Here is a 23,366-nt window from a genome sequence, read left to right on the forward strand (position 1 = left end):
ACACTTTGTCACCAGAAGAGCCTTCAGCAGGTGACCTCGCCGCCATCTCTACAGACATGGCCGGGACAGAGCTGCCGTGCACCCTCGAGTTCTGTGATGGCGCCGGATGGACACAGGCACCTGACCCCCCCCCCCAACCAACGCCCCAGCAGGGGGTGGAGGACATGGGCGCTGTGTGACCAGCCAGCACTCAGGGCAGGAAGAAGAGGGGCTCCAGCTTTAAGGAGTGACAATGAGGAAGGCAGGAAGGAATAGGGAGGAGGGGAAGGAAGAAGATAAGCCTTGAGGGGCTCAAACTAGTCCTCAAGCACCTACCTGCCTGCTGGGATGAACCCCAACATGCTTTAGGGGGTGAGGCAAGACGCAGACACCAAACACACACAGCAGCAGAATCAAAATTACTGACATGTGAAGAAGCAACAAATATGGCCCATAATCTACAAAAAAAGGCAACAGAAACAGATGTAGAAAGGATAAAAGTGATGGAGTTTGCTGAAAAGAAACTTGAAACAGCTATTATAAATGTAACCAAAGATATAAAGGAAAACATGGACACAAATGAAAGTTCCAGAGCTGAAAAATACAGCATCAGAAATAAATTCACTGAATAGGCCTAACAGCAGATTAAAATGTAAAGAAGAACAGACACAACTATCCAAACTGAAGCAAAGAGGAAAAATGAACTGAAAAAAAAAACTGAAAGAGCTGTAGAGACCTGTGTGACAGTCTAACATCAGGAAGCCAGAGTCCAAGAACAAAAGAGAAGGGAAGAAACCATGCAAAAGCTTTTCCCAAATCTCAGTAAAGTCATAAACCTACAGGTTGAAAAAGCTCAAAGAACCCCAAGCAAAATAAACACAAAGAAAATCAAACTAAAGCAAAACAGTCAAGTTGCTGCTAACCAGCTAGAAAGACAAACTTAGCAGTCAGGAAAAAAGACACACTATATACAGAAAATTAAGACGAGAACAACAGCCCAATTCTCCTCAGGAACAATGGCACACAGAAGACAATGGAACAATATCCTTAAAGCACTGAAAGGAAAAAAATGGACAAGCTAGAATTCTGTTTACAACAAAAGTTATCTTTCAAAAACAAAGACAAAGACTTTTTTCAGATAAACAAAAGCTGAGAGAATTGATCAGCAGCAACTTGTGTTGAGATGAATGTTCAAGTTCTCAGGCTGAAGGAAAATGGTGCTGGAGAGAAAGCTGATTGTACGGAGAAGGACTCACCCTGGGAACAGCAGGTGACTAGTCAAACAGGTGACATGTTCTCTCACTTTTTAACCTTTTCAAGAGGCAACTGACTGTTTAAAGCAAAAATAACAACATGTATGTGACGCGGAGCACAGGCAGGAGACAACAGCAGGGGGACGGCAGGGGACGGGAGCCGTGGGATCCCGCGAACTCGGACGCACGGCCCTGCCGGGCGCTGCCCGTCACCTGTGTCTGCTTGTCGCTGACGTGCCCAGCTTCTCCAAAGATGTTCTTTTCTTACTGACTTACTGCAGTTCTTTATATATTTAAATACTGATGATTTCTGTCAGTAAAGTACGTTGCAGATACCTTTTCCCAAGTGTGGCTAAACTTTTACTTTGTTTATAGTGTCTTTTGATAAAGCTTTTAACTTCAACATGGTCAAATGCATCAGTCTTTTCTCTTGTGGGCTGCACTTTTGCACCTTTTTAAAGAAATCTCTCCCTAGATGCTCTCCTACACTTTACTCTCGAATTGTCCTCGGGCCTTTTACATTGACTCGGTAATAACTGAAATTCACCCCTGTGTGTGGAGAGAACTACGATGTGCTGGGGACCCAGCTTCATGGTTTCCTGGCCCAGGACACCGGTGGTGCCGCCCCCTGACCCAGCCGCCACCTGCCACACACCAGGGTGAAGTGGGGCAGGGGCTCCGCTGCCGCGCATGTAGGTGCCGCCCGCGCGCACACACACACACACACACACACACACAGGAGGCCCTCGGGCCGGGGGAGTTGAGGACACCCCCTTGCTGTGCTTCAGAAGTACTGCAGCGAGTCCTGCCTCTCTGCACTTCCATATTAATTCTAGTGTTAGTTTAAGTGTTAAGAAAACATTTTGATTGAAATTGCCTTAAATTATAGATTATTTGGGGAAAGTCTGGTAGCTTTTAAAAATTTGCCTTTTAACAAAGGACCCCACAATTTGACAGCTGAAAACACGGATGGCTTGTGTCATTCCACGCCACTGGGGTCTCTGACAGGGGCCGAGGCCTGGGACAGCAGCTGGACTCAGCCTCGGGCGGGGCCCCCGGCTGAGGGCGTATAGACGCCACCCACCCGCAGACCTGCACACCACACGTGGCCCCGGCCCACCCCGCCCACAGCCGCCTTCAACGACCAGCCTCACGAGTGGCACGTGTCACCTCCCCACACTCCGCCAGGGCCCGGGGTCGGGGAGGACAGGGCCACATCGCAGGGGACACAGTGCAGAGAGGGTGCCCCAAGCAGGAAGGATGCTCCGGTGGCTGCCAATAGCCAGGGCTGTCCGGCACGCAGCCTCTTGGCCCAGGCCTGCCGTCCCACCTGTCCTGCCCCCGCCCCTGCGTCCACCTCCCGAGGCCCGGGCCCTCGCTTCCCGTGCGGCGCCACGCAGGGCCGCCGTCCACAGAGCCACGCCGACGATGGCGCTCTGTGCCCCTCCCACTGTGACAGAAAAGCTGTGAGCTGCTGCGTGGACGTCAGCCCCGTCTGTCCCCGGCCGCAGCAGCAGCAGGCTCACGGCCACCGGGCCACGCGACCGCATCTCGGCTCGGACCTGGGGCTGACGCCTCCAGGCCCGGGGGGCGCGGTCACCCCAGCCGGGGCCTCGCGCTCACACGAGCGTGCCCCCCACCCCAGGCGGAAGCAGAGGGGCAAGCAGCTGCCCCGGGACGTACCTGACAAACTTGTCCACGTGCGACATGGAGGCTTCATAGTTCTTCCCTCCGAACTCCTGGCAGTGCAGGGCCAGGAAGTGCGGCCTGTGCGTGTGGACGACCTGGGGAGGAACACACGGCAGCGTCAGGGCCCCCGCGGGGCTCCTGCCGCAGCGCTTTCCCCGCAAATCCTGAGGATCACGGTCCCCGGGGCCGTTCCCTCCCCGGTACTACAAATCCTCGGAACCGTCCTCAGTAATCCGGGCATTTCCTCCCGACTACGGAGTCGCACGTGTCAGCTGCAGAGCGCCTGCAAAGGCCCCGAGGAACAAACATGCTCCCTAACCTCACACGTAAGGGCAGCCATCCCTGATGCTGCTACGGCCCCCGCGAGGGTGCAAGCACACCCGTGTCGTGTGCGTGTCAGCGCTGTGCATGTGTGTGTGCGCGCGTCTCTCACCGTCCGGGAGGGAGCAAAGCTGGCCGTGCAAGGAGCTGGCGCCATCTCACACCCGACCCCCACATCACCTCCCCAACCCCACGGGGCAGGCTGGACACGGGACACGGCTGCGGCCATCAGTGGGACCCGGTCCAGCCACGCGGCCCCTGGGCAGCGGAGCCAGCTTGGCCCACCTCCTCTCAGCGCCGCCCGCCCGCCACAGCCCACAGGGCCAGGCCTGCCGCGTCTCCCTGGTCACCAGGGTCCCCTGCCCCCTGGGCTCCGAATAAACTGGCCCCGAGGCAGCGCCCAACCCACCCACACTTCGGTCACTCGACCATGGAGTCGTCCTCGAAGCTGCGGCCGCTGACCCCCCTAGCGGCTCCTCCAGGAAGCTCACAGGGATGGTCCTGAGAGCGCCATCCAGCTGCCCCCCGCTGCCCACACCCAACCCAGCACGGACCCAACCACCCCCAGGTGGTGGCACGGACCTACGTCTCACCCCTGCCGTAAGCCACGTTGGGCGTCTCAGGGCAACCCACAGGTCACCTGAGCAGGTGTCGACCCGCACGGGCTCACGAGGGGGCCAGGCACCCACGGCCCTGCCCTCTTGGGGCGCCGGGGGCAGTGAGTCACCGATGGGGCACGCTGTGTGGTGACGAGGCAGCCGTGCCAGGACACGCACTGGGGGGGGGGGGGTCAGCACAGCCTGGGGGAGCAGCAAGGGCAAGGGCTCCCGGGAGTGGAGAGGGGCTGCTGGGACCCGATGGCCAAGGGCAGCGATGGAGGCATACCAGGAGGCCAGGCAGGGCACTTGGAGGCCCAGAGGCTGCCTGTCCCCGCCAGCGCCCGGCCCCTGCCCTTCCTCGGCTCTGCGCTTCTCCGCCCCCTCCCTGGTACCTGCTGACACGGCAACACTGCCGGCTCTGAAGCCCTCACCAAAACCCACAGAACTACCTTGTCCCTCCCCAAGCCCACCATCCCAGAGGCAGGTCCCCTACACAAGCCCATCCACGCCTAAGGCCACAGCGTCAGCGCCTGAACCCGACCTCGGCCACCACCGCGTCCTGCCCGGAGGTCAGTGCACCGTGGACAGGTGAGGGCTGCATCCAACGGGCCTTGCTGAGATGGGTGCTCTGGGAACAACGGCTGTGTGGTCCCTGATGGGCAGTGGCTGCATCTAGGTTTCAGCCAGGCCACGCCAGAAAGTCGGCCACGGGGACAGAGGACACAGGGCATCAGGCCCTGGGTGCCACGCTTCTGTGAGTCTCAGAAGGAAGCATTGCCCAGCAGTAGCTGCCCCTGACCTGCAGACGGCAGGCAGCACGTCCAGCCTCGGGGACAGTGACTGGACCTGGTCCTGCTCCAGCTGTGACATCAAAACACAATCCCCAAGATGGGGAGGTTCTTTAAAAAGGAGGAAAATTCAGACCAGAAAGTGTATTTCAGCCGCGTGGGAAAGGCACCCAGGTGATACCAGCGGGTAGAGTGGGCTGCCCTGGCTCGCACCCTATGCTCCGTTTAAGTGGGTTTACGGGACGTCCACCAGGGTGCTTCCGCTTCCCACTGAACACAGGCGTGGACTCTCTCTGTTCCTGGTCACCAGCCTCAGGGCTCAGGCTCTCGGGGACGGGGACCAGAACAGGCCCAGACGTTTCCCCAGCTGGCGGCGCCACAGCCCTGCCCGGGGGGAGTGGGACCAGGCAGCTTGCCTCGTGCAAGCTCAGTCCTGCTCCGCACAGGCGCTAAAACACAGACTCCGAGACAAGCTGGAGGCCACCCGCCGGCGGCCCCCTGGCAGACGCCCTCACACACGATGCTCCCCGTGCAGCCCTTGCCGGCATGGAATGATCACAAGACAAAGTTCACGAATCCCAGGGGTGTCCATGCAGCAAATCACATTCACCAACCAGAAAAGACTGCAGAATGGTCTCCGGGCCTGAAGCCTCGATGCAAAGGGCACAAGGGACGCCAGTCAGGAGAGGCTCCGGGCCAGCCTGGGTCAGGTCACCAGACCGTTCTGCCCTCAGGCCCAGGGTCGAGTGTGCACAATGCCAGCCACGCCCACAGGCGCACACAGCAGCCTGGTCACACGGAAGCCACCAAAGGCTCCGTGATGTGTGCAGCTCTGTCACCCACCCTCTGCAGTACCTGGAACAACATATAAAACCAGACCTTCACAAAGGGGGCACAGAATTCCCCCAGGAGCAGTTCCTCCCTGGGAAGCTGGTGACTTCACACGAAGTGAACGCGATGCTCTGACACAGGCAGATCGTCACGAGCGTGACTGTAAGGTCCGTGACACCAGTTCCTGTAATTCTGCAGCGTGCTCTCTGCCCAGCTCCACAACAGGGGCGGGAAAAGGAGAAGGAAGCCCCAGAGACGCTTGGGTTTTGTGGGCGAAGACGGGGCCCCGAGTCAGTGACAGGTTCCTGCAGTTCACACCGTCACCTCTTGTAACCGAGGCTGCAGGTCACCAGATCGTGGCTGGGACCACGACCCAAGTCCCCAGGAAAAGCCAAGCAGAGCCACTTTCCAAGGACTTCCCATTATGAATTAGGGCAGCGAGGACGAGGGGCCCACGTGTGGCCACATTAAGTCACAGACACACGGGGTCTCTCTGGGCAGGCCTGCCCACCTGTCTGCCTTCACCCGAATCCCATACACGTCTCCCTCGTAAGACGTCTGCTGTGGTTTAAACTGAAATAGCCATTTATGGCACAGAATTCACGCTTTAAATCACATGAAACTCCTCAGACATTTGACTCTGACCCCACAAATCTCAGAAAATGGAGAAATCCAAAAATAGCAGCTCCTTGGGAGTGGGCGGACGCCCCTCGTGCGGACTCCAGAGCATCGGGCAGCGCCCAGCAGACGGGCCCCTTCCTGGGACGTGGCGCCGTCTCCGCGGTGGTTTCTCTCTGAAACCCGTGGCGGTCTTGCCTAAGCTACAGGGCCTGGAGGAGCAGGGGCCCAGGGCAGCCCCCGCCTGCCCGCCCGAGCCTCAGCTGCAAAGGAGAGACAAGGCCTGCGTACGGATGGCGGGGGGACCGGGTACCGGCAAGAGAAGGGGCCTGGTGGTACCACCGAGGTGGGCGCTCCGGGAGCTGCCGGGGCTCCAGCCCTGCTGTGGGCCAGGGAAGCCCCGTCACAGCCACAGCTGAGGGAGCAAACGCCGGCCCAGGGGTGGGCGGGCTGGGACCTCGCGCCCGTGGGGGGCCGCGCCTGAGCTTACAGCGGCACCGGGGGACGCACGGGGCAGGCACCACCCCGATGGGCACGCTGTGGGCTTCCCGGGCACTCACGGGGCCGGACAGTCCGAGGTCACCCTGCGCAGAGCACGTCTCCCTGCAGCACTGCCAACGTTCTTCCCAAAGGACCAGCCCGTCCGCTCGGGCTTTGCCTGAAACAACTGGTAAGAGGCGACACTCAGCATCAACCTGGCGGGCGGGTCTGCCGGCTCCTGGACGCACGGCTCCATCTCGCCCTGGCATGCAAGGCTGGGGTCCGGGGCCTGCACCACGGAGCCCCCGGAGCAAGAGCAGAGCTGGGGTTCCTCTGCCTCTCGTCTTCCAGGCCCGCACATCTGCGCACCAAGTCCGTCTGACCCCAGGCTCATCTCCACGTGTGTCTCCCCTGCCCCACCGTGCTCCTTCCAGGGCCTCTTGCATCTCCACCGCCAAGAAAAGACGTGGCGCTGAAAAGCCCTCCAGGAGCACTTCTTTGTGCTATAAACTCACAAAGGAAAGTGACAAAATGAAGAGTTGAGCTTTATCAGTAAATAAACTGATCAGGTAAATGAGTTTTATTCACAATTCTCAGAAAAGCTGGCTTACCAGGTTTCCATTAGGATTGTGCTTGGCCAACAACAGAAAACCAACAACCAGCCGCTTGCATAAGGAGGCTGGGCTGGCAGGCGGAGATGGTGCACCTGCTCGCAGACGGCAGCCAGGAACCAGCTGCTTCCACCATGTCTGCTCTGCCACTGCGAGCACTGGCTGTCATCCTCGTGACTGCAACATGGCTGCAAAGCCCCCAGGCCTCATGCCTACATTCCAGGCAGGAAGAAGTGGAAAGGGCCTAAGGTTAAAGGAAAAGGGGAAAGGGCTTCTTTTCTAGTGCTTTGCCTACTTTATTTAGACAAGAAGGCTCTCGCCGGGGACTTCTGCCTACACGTTGTGTCACAGGACGCCCCCAGAAGCCACGCACAGGTGGCACTGGCTGGCACTCTGCAAGCAACAGAGCCCAGCGTGGGTCACGTGCAACCGCACATCGCGGGGGGTGTCGTCTGCCCCCTCTGCCGCCACCCCCACCGCACCACGTACCCACCTTCCAGCCTCCCAAGTCCCAGGCTGAAGGACGATTGCAGGGTGGCCACATCTGTGACCCACTTTGGTGCCATGGTCTCTGAAGACCACCGGTTTGCAAAGCCCTGGGCACAGACGAAGGGCTCGCTGACTAAGGAACCTGCTCTTCCTCTTCTCTTGACACCCCCCCGCCCTGAGCCCCTCTTCAGAAGGCCGCGCTCCAGCCCGGCCGAGGTGCTGGGTGCGAACGTGCCACAGACACGCAGGTGCTTCCGGCCTGCCCGGCGCCTGCGACTCGGCACACAGCGAGGGCCGCGTGTCCGCGTGTCCACATGTCCCCACGTGTCCTTGGCCTGGAGCCGTGCAGGCAGCTCCCGCCCCTCCACCCCGTGCCCTCCGGTCCCCGCCACTGCGTTCCGGTCTTACCCAAACACCAAGTCATCTGTCCTAGCTCAGGGGGAGGGAGACTTTCTGGCTGGACTCCCTGAGCCGCAGCTCTGCCCGGACAGAGGCTGGGGAGCCCCACCCAGGAGAGGTGAAGCCCCTGTGTGCCCACAACACCGTCCCTGACTGAGCCACTTTCTGGGGAAGGATGACCTCTATCCAACACATTTTAATTGGTAATCACAATTAGATTTAAATTTAAAGACAATTAAACTAAATTTAATTCCAAATTTAAATTATAGTGAAATTAAATTAACCTGATACTGAATTTCAATTGATCATCAGTTTAAATCAACAGCCAAATAAAATGACTGATATTATTTTAACTCTTGAAACTCAGCGTCTTCTACGCAATGACCCGAACGACACTTCCCGACGGCCGAGCACGATCACCCTTAGGGACAACAGGCGCACCTGCCCTGAGCGCACACGTGTGAAAAGTCAGATCATGAGCAGTTACGTCTCGACGGTTATGGACTTCCCAGCGAGTGTGTATCTTACTCGGGTTCCCCTCTGCGTGGAGAAGCACGTGCAGGAGGCCTCAGCACGTGCTTCCGCCCGGCTGTTGACAAAGGTCCCGTCCACCTAAACCTGAGCCACCTGCATTACATGGACGCACCTGGAGGAGCGCCTGACAGCGGAGCCTGGGCGGCAGGTGCAGGGAACCCGATGGGGACACAGTGGAGGAGGGGAGGCCCTCGCTCCCCGCCACGAGAGCAGGTGGCCAAGGGGTGCAGGGAGCGGCAACCCTGGAAAACCAAGCTCCAGGGAGCAGTGCAGCCCTGTCAAACCACAGTGACCTCAAGTGGCGTGGACACAGGCCCCAAGTTCAGGGCTGCTAAGAGATCGCCCCACATGCCACCTACCGGGACCCCACACACGTCGGTGACCTTAAGGGCCGCTCGCCAGGCCCGGCCATGCCTGGTCTCAGGTTCCAGCTGGCGTGGCCTCAGGTGCCCCCTGCACACACAGCGGGCATGAGGGGACGTTTCAAAAGCCAAAAGGAGGCGTTTAGATGAAATCATGCCGAAATGTAACACGAAGAGGCCAAAGTCACGTCTCATTTGAAAACGAAGCTATTAAAATGGCAAGATCCTTATCATGAAACATTTCAGAAGAAAAGTAACGAATGATCATGGGAACGAACAGCGTACACCGAGGGACACGCCGCTGCCATTCCTCTACACCCTCAAGTCGCACGTTTCATTTACAACCAAAGGTGACGGAACAGATCCACGTGAGGCTTTCCCTGAACAGCTGGAGATAAACTTGCAGCCAAGTACGGGGAGCTCCTGCTGAAAGAGCAGACTCGGAAGAGCCTCACTCCCACCTCTGGCAGCAAAAGCACAAGCGGGGCAGCGCGGGGCTTCACGAGGGGAAGGAGGAGGCTGACAGCGTCACCTGGATGGCCGGACGCCTTCCCGCACGTTAAGCGCAGTGCCTAGCGCTCCAACTCCATCCAGGACGGGCCACCAGGGTGTAAACTGGACTGAAAATCACAGACACCAATATATTTGTATGCACGAGTTCACAGCGATACTAAAAACCCCACACGTCGTTAGTCGTCTTGGAGTCAGGACATTCTTTTGAAAACTGGTAGGTAAAGAGGATGAGGCAAGAATTTATCCTGCCTCGCTCCGTATCTGTGCCTCTGGGGAAGGAAATCAAGGAGGGCAAGCCTCTCCTGAGGAAAGCATCCCAGCTACCTAGCCAGTTGCGACCACACGGGGAACCTGGAGGGCATCCCACCAAGCGAAGCGAGTCACAGAGAGACCCCCTGTATGACCTCACTCACGTAGAATCTAAACAAGCCAAACTCAGAGAAACAGAGGATAGAAAGGCAGTTTCCGGGGCTGGAGAGGGAGGAGGGGATGGGAGATGTAGGTCAAAGGGCACAAGCCTCAAGTGATAAGATAACAAGTTCTGGATCTAATGCACAGCCTGGTGATCAGTCCACAATGCGCAGTTGCACCCCCCAGGCCCTGCGGGCGCGGGAGGTGCTGGGGGAGGGGCTGGAGGCCAGGAACCCTGGAGGGAAAATCCCCGGAAGCACTGGCCCATAGGACCAGGTTGCAGGGCGCTAGTGAGACTCTGCTTCTGGAGAGAAAAAGGGACAGCCAAGAGGGCAGGGGGCTTTGGCAACCGGATAAAGGAGCAGAGGAGAAAGGGGGAGACAGAAACCCTGAGACAGAGGAGAGGCTGCCCCTTCGCTGCTGGACGCCAGGCAGGGTGGCCCCCGCGCTCCGGACTTCGCCGGACGGACAGAAGAGGGCGCTGTGAAGCTAGGAATCCTACCCGTGCCGACACCATGGGGACAGGCCAGAGGAAGTTCAAGTCCCTACAAAGCTGCTGTGAACAAGTCAGCAAAAATGTACACATCCCACCCCAGGAAAAGGTCCTCCGCCCCTGAGAAAGAATCACGAAGCAGCACAGAATTACAGGCCGACATTGCAAACAGAGTTAAACACACTCAAACAAGCATTGAGGTGATGAAAAAACACTTGGAATTAGAAACACAAAACTAAAATAGAAATGGACCCAAAAGAGAGAAAGAAAAGTGCTGATTAACCTCAGGAAAGAAATGGGAGAAAAAGACAAAATCATCACAGAGAAGAAGAGCAAATTACAAAGTGCCCAAGGGAGAATCAGCTTCAAGGAAAATTCAGCAAGAAAGTGAAAACAGTGTCATGAAGAGAGCAGGGGAGAAAGGAGTGAACGTGGCCGACAGGCAGCGAAAGAAGAACATCTGCCACCGCGGTCCCCAGAGAGGAAGAGCAAAACCATGGACCAGAACTAATACTTAAAATCATAACCCAAGAAAACTTCCCCAAAATAGGACAAGACCTGAACGCACACACTGAAGGGCCTTCTGAGCACCTGAGAAAATGAACCCTGGACAACTGACTCCTGGACATATCCTAGTGAAACTACTAAATTTCAAAGGTAAAGACACCATCCTCCAGGTCTCCAGGAAACAAAACCAATGAGACCCTCACCAGACTTTCAGGACCAACGTACAAGTCAAGGCAGCAGCAGAACGCCCTTTACTGAAAACCTCAGTGAGACGAAGTGTAAGGCAAGGATTACATACGCATCAGCCAACTGGCCTTCAAACATCAAAGCCAGAGAAAAACAGTTTTCCACATACAAAATCTGGTCAGTTCTGTCCCCATGAGCCCTTCATGAGGGATCTACTAGAGCAGGGCTGGGCAAACGTGAACCTCAAGAGCCAGATAAAACGGTAGGCCCTGAAGGCCAGCGGTCTCCGCGGCAATGCCACCGGGCAGGTGTGGACAAGATGCTGTGTGCGTGGGCGTGGCCGCCCCCCAGGAACTTGATCCCAAACCAGGCAGCAGGCGGGATGGGCTGGGGGGCGGGGAGGTGGTGCTGACTCCTACTTAAAGCAGCAATGATAATACCGCCTGCCGGCGTCCTCCACGCGTGTGGACCTAAAGCACACGCCACACGAAACCCATACGATGCCAACGTTTATACATCATACGTGAAGAAGCATGATGTTAACCAGAAGCAGGGGGAAAGCTTTAGGCCTGTGTATCGGAGCCTACAGCAACCACTTTAAAATAGTTTACAAAAGGCAAGAAGCCAATAAGCAAATTTAAATAGAATGCAAAAAAAAAGAAAGAAAGAATCCAAAAGAAAGCACAAATGGGGAAACAAAGGGACAAACCAGGAGGTACACACATAAAACATAATTAAACGGCAGACCCCAAATCAACCGTATCAATGGTTACATTAAATGTGGATGGCCTGGGCCCACGCTGAGCGGTAGGGCTGCAGTGGCCCCCGTACGGGACAGCATGGAAGGTTCTGCGGGACGAGGCAGCGCCAGCACCAGGGGAGATGGGCGTGCAGAGTCACACGCGGAAGGGAACGGGCAGGACACACGGGAAGCCTGGGAGGCCGCCTCAGCGACAGCAAGGGGACCCAGGGGGTGAAGAGCATGCGTGGTAATCAGACAGAACTCGTCAGAAGACACACAACCACACGTGTGTACGTGGCCAGTAACAGAAACTCCCACTCACAGGCGCACACACGTGCACACACACACACACGCGTGTGCACACTGCCCTAACAGACCGCATAGAACAGTCCAGGCCGCAGCTGCACAGCGCACCCGCTTCCGTGGCCCACTCACCAAGAAGGGTCATCGCTGGGCCACAGAATAAGCCCCCGTGCCTGCTGCCCTGGGCTCTCTGAGCGTCCACGTCCCTACGCGCCTGCCTGGGACAGTCGCCGTGCACAGGCGAGACACAGAGCAAGCACCAGACGGCATGTCAGTTCGACGCCACCACAAATGCTGCGGTGCCAGGACCGGCTGTGGGGATGTCCCCAGGACACGGGGCCACGCAGTCATTCCCGCCCCAGACCACACGCGCCAGTTCCGGCCCAGAGCTCTCTGGGCAGCTGAGGATGGAGCTGCTGGCCTTCCCCGGCCTCTGGGAAGGAGCTCTGGAACCTGAATGAGCCCAGACAGAGATCCCTTTGGGGCCGACGGCACAGACATCTTGAGGAAGGACAGGAAAGTCCCTCCAAGGTGTGGGCAGCACGCTCGGGTCACGTCTGGTTGGAAGGAACTCAGTAAAGCGGGAACTGGACAGGGCAGAGGGCTCCAGGCCCCCGGGAGGGTCGGTGTCTGGCGCCTCCGCCCACCTGGGCTCTAGCTTGGCTCCCACCCTGCCCACCTGGGACAAGGTCACTGCCCAAACTGCACACGTGCTCGGCCAAAACTCTTTACCAAAAAAAGGAGCTTCTGCGAACTTTAGGGAAAAAGTAGCCAACCGATAAAAATAGGTGGGTTCGTTCATAGGAAGGCTCAAGAAAAATATTTTGGAAAAAGGCGAAGTAGAAATTTTGGCAAGGAAGAGCCTACGGAATTAAAAAAAACAAAAAATACACCCCATACGGCCAAAAAGCAGCCCCTTCCTGATGCTGTGCAGGTGGCCTGGTGAGAAGGCGGCCCTCGGCTCCCAGAACGCAGGAGAGCAGCCCTGCCATTCCCCTCCCCCCGACTAAAAATAGAAACAGCCAGGCCTGGTTAGGCTTTCTCCAAAGAGAAGTATCTGAGTGACCTAAAAAGGAATTACATCCTACAAACAACCCAGTGGAAGCTGGGAGAGCCAAGATAAGGAGCCGAAAAGGGACAAAGGAATTCCTCCAGAGGAAAGATGGCTGCTATTTACCAACTATGCCTGAAAACACCCTGCAGACAACGTCTGCCCACCCTTGGCCTGGGCAGCCGGGGGTGTCCTCTGGACACCCAGACTGCCCCCGCTCTGCCCCAGGGCTGCGCTGGGACTGGCTGTGGGTGGAGGCTAGGTGCCTGTCCCAGGAGGCCCAGACTCAGCTCCTGGTGCCCTGACAGGACGCCGTCCCAGAGCCCAGGCCCCATAGCAGCCGCCGGCCAGTGCCCAGGACACCACGAGTTTCCGTGACCTCACCAGCAGGCAGAGGGCCTGGCCGTCCGATCAGCGAGGTTGTCTCCCTGGCCCCGTGTGGGGCAGGAGGGCCGCTCCGCGTCCTTGGGGTGGGTGCGGGCCGGCCGTCCAGCCCAAAGTGCAGGGCTGGAGTTTTCTTAGTGAGCCCCCCCAATATCCACCTCGGAGGGGGTCCCGGGGTCAGGGGTCAGAGCACTTTCCAGAAGGGCAGCCTGGACACACCGGTGCCACCACATCAGTGGGCTCCGAGGAGGTGGGCCTTCGTCTCAGTATCAGGGGCAAAGAATGCAGCCACGATGACACCAGCGAGCAAGTGGCTCTTCAAGGGCCAATGAGGATTCTCCGCTGGGCACCACTGGGTCCCCCCAGAGCTGCCGTGCTGTGCCTCGCACGCCGTGAGGACGAGCCGGCGTCCGCGGGCACAGCACAGGCGAGCGACGTCTGCAGCCTGTCACCAGCTCTGTGTCTCTGTAAAGAACCTCAAGCGCTGACGCACTGGGTGAGGCTGGGCACGGGGTGAGGGGGGGCAGCTGCAGACCCGCGGCGGCCGAGCCCGCAGCAGGGGCGCAGGGAAGAACTGGCACTTCCTGCGCCCCCAGCGCCACCCAGAGCCCGAGCAGGGCCCGTGCCCCTGGCCTCGCCTCCTCCAGGCCCCAGTCCTTCCTGTAGGGGTGCGTCGTTCCTGGCCCCACAAGCCACATTAGCGGCTCAGGGCACGCGCCGGAGTCTGGCTCGCAGAGGACGACAAGAGAAGCAGCGGAAACCCCGCCTCAGGTTTCGTGCGAACATGCGTGTCCACGTCAGGTGGGTAAACAGGGTGGGAATCTTGGGTCACGTGGTGGGCATGTGTTGACGTCACAGAAATGGACAGACAGGCTTTCCCACAGTGGCCTCACTGTCCTGCGTTCCTGCCAGCAGGCCCCACATGCGCTGCATCCTTGTCAACACAGGACGTGGTCAGGGTTCTGTTAATTGTATCCAGTCTGACACATAGGAACTGATATCTCACTGTGGTTTTAATTTGCATTTCCTGAAAGACTAGTGATGTTGAGCACCTTTTCACACGTTTACCATTTGTGTATCTTCTTCCATAAAGTGTCTATTCAAATCCTTTGCTCATTTGTAAACTGGGTTCTCTTTCTTATTATTGACTTTTGAGAGCTCCTTGTACTTTCTGGATACAAGCCCTTCATCAAATGTGATTTACAAATATCCCTCCCACATCTGGGGTGCCTTTTCATTCCTCTAACAGTGTCTTACAAAGAGCAAAAGTTCCTAATTATGCAAAGTTCTAATTTATCAGCATTTTTCTTTTATGAGTTGTGCTTTTGGTGTTGTATCTAAGAAATCGTTGCCTAACCAAGCTCATAAAGATTTGGGAGGGGACGGGGACGTGGGGGGACTTAGAGCTAAATTTATTTATTTGTTTGTTTAATGTAAGTTTCAGGTGTGCAGCATTGTAATCCGACACCTGTATACACTACAGAATGATCACCACAAGTCTAGTTGCCATCCACAAAATTTTTGTCTTAAGTTTTCTTCTAGAAATTTCATAATTTTAAGTTTTACATTTAAGTCTACAACATATTTTAATTTTTGTGTATGGTGCGAAGTATGGAAAAAATTTTTTTTGCAAATGGATGTCTGATTGGTCCAGCACCATTTGTTGAAAAGACTGTCCCTTATCTAATGAATAGCCTTTATAGCCTTTGTCAATCACTTAGACATATTTGTGGGTCTGTTTCTGCATCTCTTTTCTGTTCCACTAATCCACATCTCTGTCCTTTTCCCAAAAACACACTGTCTTGATTGCAGTAGCTTTGTAGTAAGTCTTGAAATCAGAAAGTGTGACTCCTTAAACTTAACTGTTTTTTTTCCAATGCTGTTTTGGCTATTCTAGTTCCTTTGCTCTGCCATACACATTTTACATTTTAGAATCATCTTGCAGTCTTCTACCAAAATGTCCTGCAGAGATTTTGATTGTAACTGCAAAACTGGTGGATTAATTAGTGGAGTTGACATGTTAACATAATTGAGTCTTGCAGTCCATGAACATGGTACACCTCTCCATTTCTTTGTATCTTCCCTGATTTCTTTCATCAGTGTTTTATGTTTTCAGTGTACAGACATTAACATACTTCATTAGCTTTATATCCAAGTATTTCATTTTGGTGCTACTGTAAGTGATCATATCTAATAGAAAAAGATGTTTTCAAATTGATCTTGTACGTTGCAAACTAAATAAGTTGACATATTTGTAATAGTAAAGTTTCTGTAGATTCCTCATGATTTCCAGTCATGCCTTCGGCCCAGACACAGTCTAACCTCCTCCTTTCAGATCCGTGTGGCTCTATTTCCTTTCTTGCCTGGCGGCACTGGCTAGGACCTTCCTTCACCGCCACGCTGAACAGAGAGGTGAAACCAAGCATCCTTGCTCTACTCCCACTCTCGAGGCAAAAAAGCATCGCGTCAGCTGTGGGGTTCGTAGTGCCCTTTACAGAAGCTCCTGCGCAAGCTCCTCTCTATTCTTAGTTCGCTGGGAGTTTTCATCAGAGACGGTTGTAGAATTTTGGCAAATGCTTTTTGTGCATCTACCGAGATAATCATGTGGTTTGTCTTCCTCAATCGGTTGACATGGGTAATCTTATTTATTAATTTTGTATGTTAATGCCAGGTTTGTGTTCCTGGGTACCGATGCATTAACTTTTTGATATGTTGTTGTTTATATGCATGCGTGTGTCGCTTGTGTCTTTATATATATATATAGTTTCATATATTCGATTTGCTAAAGTTCCATGAATTTTGGCATTTACTCCATGGGGGATACAGATCTATCTTTTTATTCTGTGACGCCTCTGTCTGCCTTTGCTGTCAGGGCACTGCTTGCATCACAGGATGAGTTAGGAAGCATCACCCATGCTTTAGTCTTCTTGAAAAGTTTCCGTAGAATTGTTATTGTTTCTTGCTTAAATGTTTGACAGAATTCGTCAGTGAAACCATCTGGTCCTGGAGAGTTTTTTTGTGGGAAAGTGTTTAGCAGAATTTTAATTTAATAGAGAGCTCATTTATTTCTTCTTGACTTAGCTTTGATCCTTTGTTTTTCCAAAAACATCTTCCTTTCATATAAGTGTCCAAATTTACTGGCAAAAAGTTGTTCATAATATTTCCCTTACTATCTTTTTATTGTCTGCAGGATTTTTAGTGATGATTCCCCAATGTCAAATTTCTAAAATTGGTCACTCTTGTCTTCTCCTTTCAGAAACTACATATAGAAGAGCAAATTAAACCCAAAGTGATGAAAAGAAAGGAAAACATAAAGAGCAGAAATCAGTGGAAGAGAAAACAGAAAACAACATTGGCGTGATCAATAAAACCAAAAGCAGGTTCTCCAAGGTCAATAAAACTGATAAACCTCTAGCCATACCGTTGACTGACTTTTCTCCTCTTTAAGGGCTTCTTTGCCTGCATGGTCATTTTTTATTGGTTGTAAACTATCAAATTGTAAATTTCGTCTTGCTGGACACTAGCCTAGAAGTTCTCTCTGGCTGTAAACTGGGGTGAGTACAGGCTCCCTTCTCATCCCCTCAGTTCTGCCTGCTGCTTGAGGTCTGAAAACTACTGTTTCATATATGTTTTCTGGTCTTAATTTGTTTAAGGCAGGAGAGTAAATTTGGTACCTGTTTCTCCATGTTAGCTGGAAGCAGATATTACTCATCCCATTATTCTTTAAGTTATTGTCAGGGAAAATCATGAAAGACTTTCAAATGGGCATAAAAGATTAGAGGTACCCTGTCCCTGTTCGGATTATCTCTGTCTTTACTGATCTCTGAGCTGTTTTACAGTTCTGTGAATTCTAAACACCAGCAGTGATGCAAAGATTCTTGACCTCAAGACGCCAGTGTCGGGCTTCCCTGGTGGCGCAGTGGTTAAGAATCCACCTGCCAATGCAGGGGACATGGGTTCGAGCCCTGGTCCGGGAAGATCCCACATGCCGTGGAGCAACTAAGCCCGTGTGCCACAACTACTGAGCCCGCGCTCTAGAGCCCGCGAGCACAGCTACTGAGCCCACGTGCCACAACTACTGAAGCCTGCGCACCTAGAGCCCGTGCTCTGCAACAAGAGAAGCCACAGCAATGAGAAGCCCGTGCACCGCAACGAAGGGTAGCCCCCGCTCGCCGCAACTAGAGAAAGCCCGCGCACAGCAACGAAGACCCAACACAGCCATAAATAAATAAATATATAAATAAATAAATTCATTTATTTAAAAAAAAAAAAAAAGAACGCCAGTGTCTGGTGGCGCACAGCTCATTCCTGGCCAGCCCTGCATCCCTTCTGCAAAGTTATCTCAGCACTGCAGACAGGAGAGCCCACACGTTTGCTCTTTGGATTCTTCTTTGAACCAGTTCTAACATCTTACTGGATCTCTCATTAGTAAATAACAAATATTTATTATCTCAATAAAAAATCATCAATAATTGCTCATTTTTCATGTTTGGATGTGAGCCAGCGTCATCCCTGTTTTATAATTTATCTATAGCATTACTATAAATTTGAAACAAGCTAAGGGCCATCGATAGAAAAATGACTTTAAAACATGATGGCCTATCCATCCATTTGATGAAATACCCTGAAGCCATTAAAAGAGAGAGTGTATATTAATCTACATAGAAAGATTTCCCAGTTTACCAAACAAAGAGTAAGCTGTCCAAGTGCGCTGACCTGCGACTGGCTAAGGAAGGTACCTTTTCCCTGGGACACACAGACATTAGACATGAGGGTGTGACATCAAGCAGAGGCAGAACGGGGGTGGGGACACTTATTTATCCTCCTCTGCTTTGTGCTGTTTCCTCACTGTTATTCAGCTGAGAGCTGAGCACACACCACGTGCAGACACACTCCAGGCTCTAGGGATGCAGCAGCAGGACGGGCCCTGCCTCAAGTCCACCGTCTCTGTAAACTGGAAAGTTAAAATCGACTTCCCACCGACCTGGCCTGCAGTCACTAGGATTAGTGACCATCAGAGGCAGAATGGCTGTGCCTGCCCATCCTCAGGTCTGGCTGCAGCCTCGTCCAGGGCCTTCCTGAGGACCCTGTAAGCCGGTTCCTGCACCCCAGCCCAGAGTGGCCCTGAGCCACCCTGGGCTGTTTCCGGCTGTATCTTGGCAGCACCGTGGAAGTTCCCGAGGGCGGGGTGTCTGGCCCACTCCCCTCTGGCCCCCAGCACCCTGCACGGTGGCTGGCACCTCCCAAGCCATGGTCTCTTCCTCTTTGTATAAGGGCACTTATTCCATGATGGTCCCCACCCTCATGACCTCATCTGAACCTAATCACCTCACAAAGGACCCACCTCAAATGCCATCACATTGGGGATGAGGCTTCAGCACATGAATCTGGGGGCAGGGGACACAAACATCCAGGCCACGGCAGAGGTGGAGGCTGCGTTTCCAGAATATAAGTTCAGATAGTGATGAATCCACAGAGCAAGATAAGGCTGGGGGAGGCCAAGAGGGTGACCGGGAGGGGCCTCTCCGAGGGGCAGCAACTGCAAGGGCTAGGAGAGTGGGGCGGGGGAGCGAGGGCAGAGGCCCGAACCCCAGGCATGCCTGGGAACAGAGCAGGGCCAGAAGGAGGCAGCGGGGGGAGTGGGACCCGCATGGACCCGGGGCCCTCAGCCCGTGAGACAGGAAGCAGGAGGGCAGCAGGACCTGGGTTCCATTTGCAGGGCACTCCGCTGCTCACAGAGAAAGCGCGGGGGTGTGGCGGCCCCGAGGGAGATTCCTGAGGGACCATGAAGGGGGCTGGCAAGGCTGCCGCTGGCCTGGAAGTGGGTGAGGGTCGCTGGCGATGGTTCCAGGAGTCTGAGGCCTGGGGAGAGGTCAGAGCTGGAATGGGCACAGAGGGCAGGGAAGCACGGGGAGGCCAGCAGGGGTGACGCCAGGCTCTGCGTCTTCTGGAAGGTTGACCACCCTCTCTGGTGCCGTGGCCACGTTTGGGACAGAGCACATGAAAATCCTAGTTCAGAACTAAGGATGGGAACACAAACGGTATTTTCTCCTGTCTCCTGCATTTTTACGGTGATCAAGTTTGACAAAAAAGCAAAAATTATTCCAAGGGTTCTAGAAAACTTGAAGGTTGTATTCAGCTCTCCTGTTTATAAAAGCAGGTCATTAAAAGCCTACTTTGAAAAATATCATAACTGCATAATAGAAACTCTAGGATATTTTAAAGACGTACAGCCACCCAGCACCCCGTGTCTCAAGGCCCTGCCCCCTGGGCCCTGGGCCCTGGGCCAGCGCCGGCCTTGCTCTGCGTGGGGCCGCTCGGCTTCCCGAGCCACAGCCGCTGGGCTGCGGGCAGGGGGCTGAGAACCCCACTGACAAAGTCGGCCCAAGAAAGGCAGGGGGGGCTTGTGTTAAAATCTTACTTTTAAGAATTGCCACTGAAATTTCTTCCTCAAGAGGCTTCGGCTCGCAAACCGGGAAGACCGTCCGCAGCTCTCATCACTCCTTACGTTCCATTCCCTTCGCCGAGGCGGAGTGTCCCAGAAGGGACGCAGGCGCCCTGCACACCGACCTCGAGAGAAGCACCAAGCTGCCTGCCCGCCGGCCAGGCTCTGGCTCCGGAAGCAGCCCGACGCGGCCGAGCGCGCGGCCAGGAGGCTCAGAAACGAGGAGGTCTGTGTTTCCCGGGGGTCAGAGTTCACAGAAGGTGGCGCCGCCGCCCTCTGAACTCACCCCCAGGCCACCGGCTACTCACTGTCCTGACTGCACCGAGGCTCCAGGTCACCAGTGAAACAGGAGGGGAAAGGAAGGCTGGACGTGAGCCCCGCGCCTCCCGTCTGGGGCCTGTCAAGTCGGGGTCTCACGCCGGCTCCCCGTGACCGCTCCCAGGGGCCTCTCACCGAGGGCAGCCCGGCGCCCGAACAGGCCTCCCGCCTGCATCCTTGAGGCCGTCACCGCCAAGACCCCTCCCAGCCCGGGGCCAGGCCCGCTACCCACCGCATCTCACACCCTGTGCTCCTCGGGCACTGCCGAGGCCCAGCCATGAAAAACAAACGAACAAACATGACAGCTGCTCTGGCCGAAACTCACACAGACCAGGGAACAGACAGAGCTGGACGGATGGCTCCGGCCACACACCAGGGCCTCTCACTCCACGGCCACAGGCAGAGGGAGCCGCTGGAGCCAGACCGCGCCCCCGAGGTGAGCCCTCGGCCAGGAAGGCGGTCTCGCCCTGCCCCCTCGGACAGCTGCCTGCCTGGAGCTGACACGACGGCTCTGCCAGGCCAGGCTTCGGCCGGGGCCCTGAGGTCAGCTCTCCACCTGGGCAGGGCAGACTGTGGGGAAGGAAGAGCTCAGAACCCCCAGGTGATGGGGAAACGAGCCCCACTCACTACCACAGACCCCCCCCCACGGCCTCTTGCCAACCCCACCCTCCGGGGCCTCAGCTGCTCCCCAGGGACCCACCTGCCCTCCCAGCTGAGACCACTGCCCGCCTCCAAACAGCCCAGGCAGACACACCTCACTGGACTCTTCCCTCTGGATCCGGCTGCCTCTCCAGAGCGGGAGTGGGACCTGCACCCCACCCCGTCCCCACCAGTGGCCTGAGCATCTGGTGGGGTCGGGCGTGGAGACTTGACAGGTGGTCACCCCCCAGTGCCAGCAGGGACGGCAGGAGCCCAGGGCTGCCCAGTGGCCCACGTGTCCCGCACGGGATGCTCAGGACACCGAGCGCCCCCGAGGGGACCCGCCAGGTGCCACCCCTCAGCCCCTGGGGTCTCAGCAGCCCTGAGGCCGGCCCCCAATACCCGCACTTCCTCCTGTTCACAGAACACATGTGCTGGGCTCGTCACGCTGTCCCTACCCCGGGCTCTGCGGGCTGCGGCCACACTGGCCTCCTGGTGGTCCACAGTCAGCCTGCAGCCCCACTGAGCGGGATGCCCCACTCGTCCACCAGTTCCCAGAGTGGCCTCTCAACGCCCCGTCAGGGTCCCACGCGCTCCACCAAGGACCCCGCTACGGCGAGGCTGGTCCTCGTGGGGGAACGTCTGAGCTGGTCCTGGCTGTGCTCCTCGCCGGTCCCCGTGGAGCACAGAGGAGCAGAGTCCTCTGTCATCCCTCCAGAGCGGCCCCCCGGCATCCAGGACAGAACTGACCACAGACGAGGGGCCCGACCAACAGCTGCTCCACGGAAGGTGCCGGGAACAGGCTTCCCCCCAGAGCCTCCGGCCAGCGTCCACCCGCCAGCCAGTCACCGCGCTTTCTGCCCAGAACCCAGGGCCCCCCGAAACGCACCCGAATGTCCCCACCAGCTTTCGAAAGCCTCCCCTCCGACAACCAGAGACCCCGGCCGGGGTGGGGGCATCTGAGAAGGGAGGGGCCTCCGAGGAGGAACCGGGAAGTGGATGGGACCCCCCGGCTGCCCGCGCGAGGCCACAGGATGAAACGTGATCTCTCGCAACGTGAGCCGCTCCCTTCCCGTGGGCCCGGCCGCCACGGGGCTCTTACCTGATAAAATTCCCGCAGCCAGTTCTTCTGGAGGTTTTCTGGCTGTAAATTAAGAAGAAAAGACAGTCAGGCCAGTGACACAGCCCTGACGGCCGCGAGCAGACGCCAATGTGATGGCCTATCTGCCGTCCTCACCATGGGGGCTAGGGCGCGACACGGGGCGGGGGACACCCTGCTCCACTCGGGAGACCCCGTTCTGCACGGGGGGCTGGTCCACAGCTCATCCAGGGAAAAGGGGCGGAGCGAGGATGAGCCTCGCCCGGTGATGGGCAGGCACCACAGCCCTGGATCCAGAGCTGACCTCCAGCCCTGCTCTGTCCCCAGGGCGGGTGGGTGGGGGGGCTTGGGAGGGGCTGCCCGCAGCCAGGCGGGGGTGTCCGGCGGGACCTAGCGGCAGGGGGCCCGGGACAGGCTCTGAGAACGTGGAAAGAGCCACGTGGCACCAAGTGCTGGTTTCGGGCTTGCGGACACCCCAGGGCACAGCCAACACAGGGTGCCCGGTCCCTGAGAAAACAGGACGCCGCCTTTTCCCACATGGCCTGCCGGGGTCCTGGACCACCAGGCCAGCCAGCCGAGTGAGGGGCGTGGTCCAACGCAACCCCACGTGGCCAAGGTGCTGAGAGGTCACGGCAGGCCTGGACAGGGACGGGAGACACGGCAGGGACGTACGTCCAGTGGGTGCAGAGTTTCAGACACGGGAGACGAAAAGTTCCTGAGATCTGGTGACATCAATGTGAATGCCCCTGACACTGCTGGACCATGCTTAAGAACGGCGAAGATGATAAATCTAATGTTATGTGTTTTCTGCCACAATTCAAAACAAAAGAAACAAAACCCCACCCACCACGCCTCAGGACTCAGACCCCTGATCCGAGCAGAGCTCTGGACGCGGAGGCTGTGGGCCCGGAGCCAGGGTCCAGGCTGACCACAGCTGGGCCCAAACGCGTCACCCACGGCCCAAGACGCCGGAGTGCACGGCTGCCACGCGGGAGGTGCTGTCGCCCGCTGATGTTTCTGTGTGTCCCGAGGGCAGGAAGACTGAACTGCCGGCAGAGCAGCGAACGAAGGGAAAAACGGCTGGGAAACCAGAGCCTTGCAGACCACAGAGCAGGGTGTGGGGGAGGCTCCGCACATCCGCCCAACAGAGACGGTGGCCGGAGTCCAGCGGGTGTGGGGCCTTCCAGTCTCCAAGGCCAAGCTCGGGGCCGGGGCCCAGCCTCCAGCCCCCACTTGCTGCACGGGGAGGAGGGCACGCCGTGCCTCTGTCTGTCACCCTCCCAGGTGAGCAAAGAAAAGCACAAGCAGGCAGGCCGCCCACG

At 56.3% G+C, this 23,366-nt stretch overlaps 1 protein-coding gene across 5 annotated transcripts in view; it reads right to left on the reverse strand.

Moving 5' to 3' along the window:
* Positions 1-23,366, reverse strand: part of INPP5A (inositol polyphosphate-5-phosphatase A) — a 177,274-nt gene that overhangs the window by 93,060 nt on the left and 60,848 nt on the right. For all 5 annotated transcript variants that reach the window (XM_061182935.1, XM_061182786.1, XM_061182863.1 and 2 more), the window contains exons 2-3: positions 22,048-22,089; positions 2,916-3,016 (exon numbers count right to left, since the gene is read on the reverse strand). In XM_061182935.1, coding sequence (XP_061038918.1) covers positions 2,916-3,016; positions 22,048-22,089 — 143 coding nt within the window. The remainder of the gene's footprint in view (positions 1-2,915; positions 3,017-22,047; positions 22,090-23,366) is intronic.

This window comes from Eubalaena glacialis, chromosome 1, assembly GCF_028564815.1.
Source record: "Eubalaena glacialis isolate mEubGla1 chromosome 1, mEubGla1.1.hap2.+ XY, whole genome shotgun sequence".
NCBI classification, from domain to species: domain Eukaryota; kingdom Metazoa; phylum Chordata; class Mammalia; order Artiodactyla; family Balaenidae; genus Eubalaena; species Eubalaena glacialis.